The sequence below is a fragment of the Nanorana parkeri genome, unplaced genomic scaffold (assembly GCF_000935625.1).
Source record: "Nanorana parkeri isolate BGI_ZX_2015 unplaced genomic scaffold, ASM93562v1 scaffold2010, whole genome shotgun sequence".
NCBI lineage: Eukaryota > Metazoa > Chordata > Amphibia > Anura > Dicroglossidae > Nanorana > Nanorana parkeri.
The window spans coordinates 208277-212146 of NW_017308278.1; the positions used below are offsets into that span (position 1 = coordinate 208277).

Sequence of the window (3870 nt, forward strand, 5' to 3'; positions counted from 1 at the left end):
TCTACTCAACTGTCCCCTGAGCCCGATGGAATAAAGTTGTATCTGGACTCTTTTAATTGGTGTGACGCTTCAATTCCTATATCTACTGTGTTCACTGTCAAGCCAAGGATACTGTGGAGACCCTTTGGCCAGTGATAGCTGCCTATCCATTAGCCAGATTACACATATTCACATCACTTGATCACTGTTGGATGATAAACACCAAGAGAATAATCACACAGGTCCAGCGCTCTCTTTCCACTTCCAAATGTTAGCAATAAAAATCTGACAGGAGCTCTAACCACTCGCCACTATCTAAAAGAAATTAAAATATATATATTTACATACCGGTACATTTTAATTTGGTTTAGGTTTTTGTTAACCAAATATTCTTTTCATTTTATGATTTTTTAAAATATTTATTATTGTTTCTTGAATACGGCAGGATCACCGTCAGACCATAGGCTAACCATCTTTCTGTGCTCTTGTAGCAGGTAAAAAGTAATTATAAAAGCCTGTAAACGTATCGCCACTCGATAAACAAGATCCAAATATAACTGTTGTTGGGCACACAAAAAAAATAATACAATAACAACAAAAATAAAATAAGACTTAATAATTTTTTATTAAAAATAACATTAAAGTTTTAATGAAATGATATAAATTATTTTGCTATAAATGTTATGGGAAGTATAATATAAAGGTGTTCAGACAGGCATTTGGAAAGGTACCTGCCTAGAGTTTGCTCACCACTATCAGAGGAAGCTGAGGAGCTCCTGCAGCTCACAGGCCAATTGTTGGCAATGACATTAGTGCAAAATAAATACAGATAACAGAGTGAGATGTAAGGGAACAGAGGGTAACAGTTGTAGTATGAAATACATTGTTTGCAGTGTGACAAGATTTTCTGGTGTCCTACAGAATAATCAGTCAGAGTCATACAGGCTCTTCATCCGTAATCTGGCTCAATGTTCTTCCTTGCTTGATGATATTTGTACATAAGGCACATGAGTCATGTAATGTAGAAAATCACCAGGATTTAGACAGGTCCGTCATTCTGAGTGAGAGAAAATAGATGTTTTTATTATTAAAAATATTTTTTTGCGTGTTGCTACCATATGGCACCAATTGGCAGAAATAGGATGCAAACATTAGTAGGTATAATGTAGACAAGGCAAAGAAATATAGTAAAATAATAATAAGTTGCAGCCTTTGTCGGGCCCCTAAAAGAAAATCATATGTATTGTTTTTCCCACCATTAGCTGTTTTTTTAGTGATTCTCTTGTCCTTATTTCTGTGACAGTGCCACAGCCTTTATTCTAGAAGTTTACAGGCTAATTCCACCTTTACTACCATGTTCCATGTTACACCCATATTTAGGGTATAACATGGAAAATGGTGCTATTACACAGCCCCCAACCGTCAGCGTGCCCCCCCTCCCCCCACTCACCTGCGCTTCTCCCTGCAGGCATCTGTTGTTTTTTTATTACAGGATTTGTGAATGTAGAGGGACTTGTAGTGCTCAGTGGAGTACAAAGGTGTGGTGACATCACCTCACTTGTAGTCTATTGATAACATCCGTCAGTACTGAAGGTATACTCTTTATACAATTCCCACAACTAAAGTTCCCCACACACCTTGGGATAATGGTACGATAATCGTGGGAAATCCCGCAATCGTACGATTATCGTAAGGTGTGTGGAAGCCGTGCGACCTCTACTACTGTAAGGTCGCACGACTTTAAACTTACGTAGCATGTTCGTAAGATAAAAGCCAGACGGTCCGGTGTGCGCAAGCGCACACTGCCCGTTCGGCATTGCGGTCATCGGAAGCCCGCCCCTCGGGGGCGCGGCTTGCGATCATCGCAAGTACGATCTGCCTGTCCAAGATAAGTAGATCGTATGTTTTTTTAAGTACCTTACAACCATCGCAAGTCTTGCGATGGTTGTAAGGTGTGTGCCCAGCCTTAGGCAGTATGGTTATACTGATCACAAGAGTATGTGCATTACTTCACAAATCCTTTGTCAGATAAAATGTCCCCTATAAAGGTTTTTAAATTGTGTATTTAGCTGTTTTTTTTTAACTTTTCATCCATTTCCTCATGTGTGCATTTGTGTAATGTTGAAGAGGTTTCCTTCAATAGAGTTACAATAAATCATTCATTTTAGTCAGGAGTTATTGAATGGAAGTGCTTATCATTCGGAGTATTCCTACACTGGATGCTCCTATGTGTATCACTTGCTATATAAGGAGTTAAGAATCCAGTGATGTATTGTGTGTTCTCATTAGAGGTAGAGCAAATAATAGACAGTTAATGGAAACTCCATTTATCATGCAGTATGATGTTTAGTAAAGACGTGTATGGTACAAATCTTACAAATTCAACAGTCAGAGCCAGTCTGATACACCACATGGGGAACAATGGATGTGGCCACATTGTAGCTGAAAGTCTTCATTCCGCTTGTTCAGTATGTGAGTGGATTTTATTTGGACGGGGAGGTTTGGTCTTTTCCATACCCAGTTGTTTTTTTTGCCGGTTTACAACTTTTAACATTGTACTTCTTAGTTTAGCTGTACAACTTTTCAGTTGATATAAAACAGATTTTTTTTAAATGCAGATTTTTTTTTTATTAAGATACATATTACTAGGAAAGCTGTTTTAACTTACCCCACAGCACCCACAGCACTTGCATTCTCCACAGATTGTCCCTATTAAACCATTGATAGCTTGTATAGCACAGAGTACAGCTTGTGTCCCACCCATGATCAGAAGCATGCAGAAGAGTGTCAGATTCCAGGTGATGGTGGTTTCTGTATTTACTTTGTATTTGTCTTGCTCAAATACTTTGCATTTTTCCCATAATGTGTGGTTTCCAAGGTAATCCCTTCAAAAAAATGTAAACATTGTAAAAACAGCCTTATTTTTTAAACAAAACAACTGCGATTTCACAGACATATATGCATTACTGATGTTTACAATAGCCTTAGTAATCTCATCTTGTTTGCCCTAAATGTGTGAACCCCAGTCATATTATCACATGAAGGGCTATTCAAGCAAAATGCACCATTGAGCTACATCACTTTTTTTATTTCTGCCCATGTACTTATATAAGGATTAAAGGATAAGTATTGGAAGAGTAAAATATAAAACTTAGAGTCGGCATGTGACACTGCAGCTGTCACACGCGTACTCCATAATTTGAGAGCTGAGCGAAAATGTTACTGCTCATTGCTCAGCTCATTGCTCAGCTCATGGTCTTCTCCCTGCAGAGGTAACTACCAGTCATTGCTCCCTGCAGGGATTCCTCCCTCCTCTCTCCGTTCCTCCAACGTTCATTGGCGGGATAGACAGGGACACAGCTGGCTGTGGCTCTAGAAAGGCACAGCCAGCTATCAATCAGGCAGCTGGGTGGGCCCCGACAATATTGTCAGGATTCTTCTCAGCTACAGCATGGTTCTATGCTGTCAGCATATAGTGGAAGTAGCCCGCTATATGCTGACTTTGGGTCCGGAGTAGATAAGTGAATATACCCCTTTTACTCAAATGAAAACTACAGCAAAAAAAAAAGGATTGGCTTTAGTTCTCTTTTAATCTATTGGCAATTGTGGATCAACCCCTTTTATGCAGCCCATGCATGCACATAAGGCCCTCTTAGGTCCTGGAGGCCATTACAAGCAGGGGCCACCAAACAAACCCCAAAACTTCAGAATTTGGACACCATTTGAGGTACTACATAGAGCTTCAGTACTTAGTAGGTGGATTGATCTCTACCTGATGACATCAATTAGAGGTACCCACACATGTCAATGGCACTGGCGAGGAATACGGACAGTGTACTTGAAAAAAAAAAAATTATATATATTTATTTTAAAAACATTTTTTTATAAACT

At 39.2% G+C, this 3870-nt stretch overlaps 1 protein-coding gene across 1 annotated transcript in view; it reads right to left on the reverse strand.

Moving 5' to 3' along the window:
- LOC108800393 (transmembrane 4 L6 family member 4-like) overlaps window positions 1-3870 on the reverse strand; it is an 11273-nt gene that overhangs the window by 1644 nt on the left and 5759 nt on the right. Inside the window, exon 4 of the mRNA XM_018572377.1 lies at window positions 2648-2864. Coding sequence (XP_018427879.1) covers window positions 2648-2864 — 217 coding nt within the window. The remainder of the gene's footprint in view (window positions 1-2647; window positions 2865-3870) is intronic.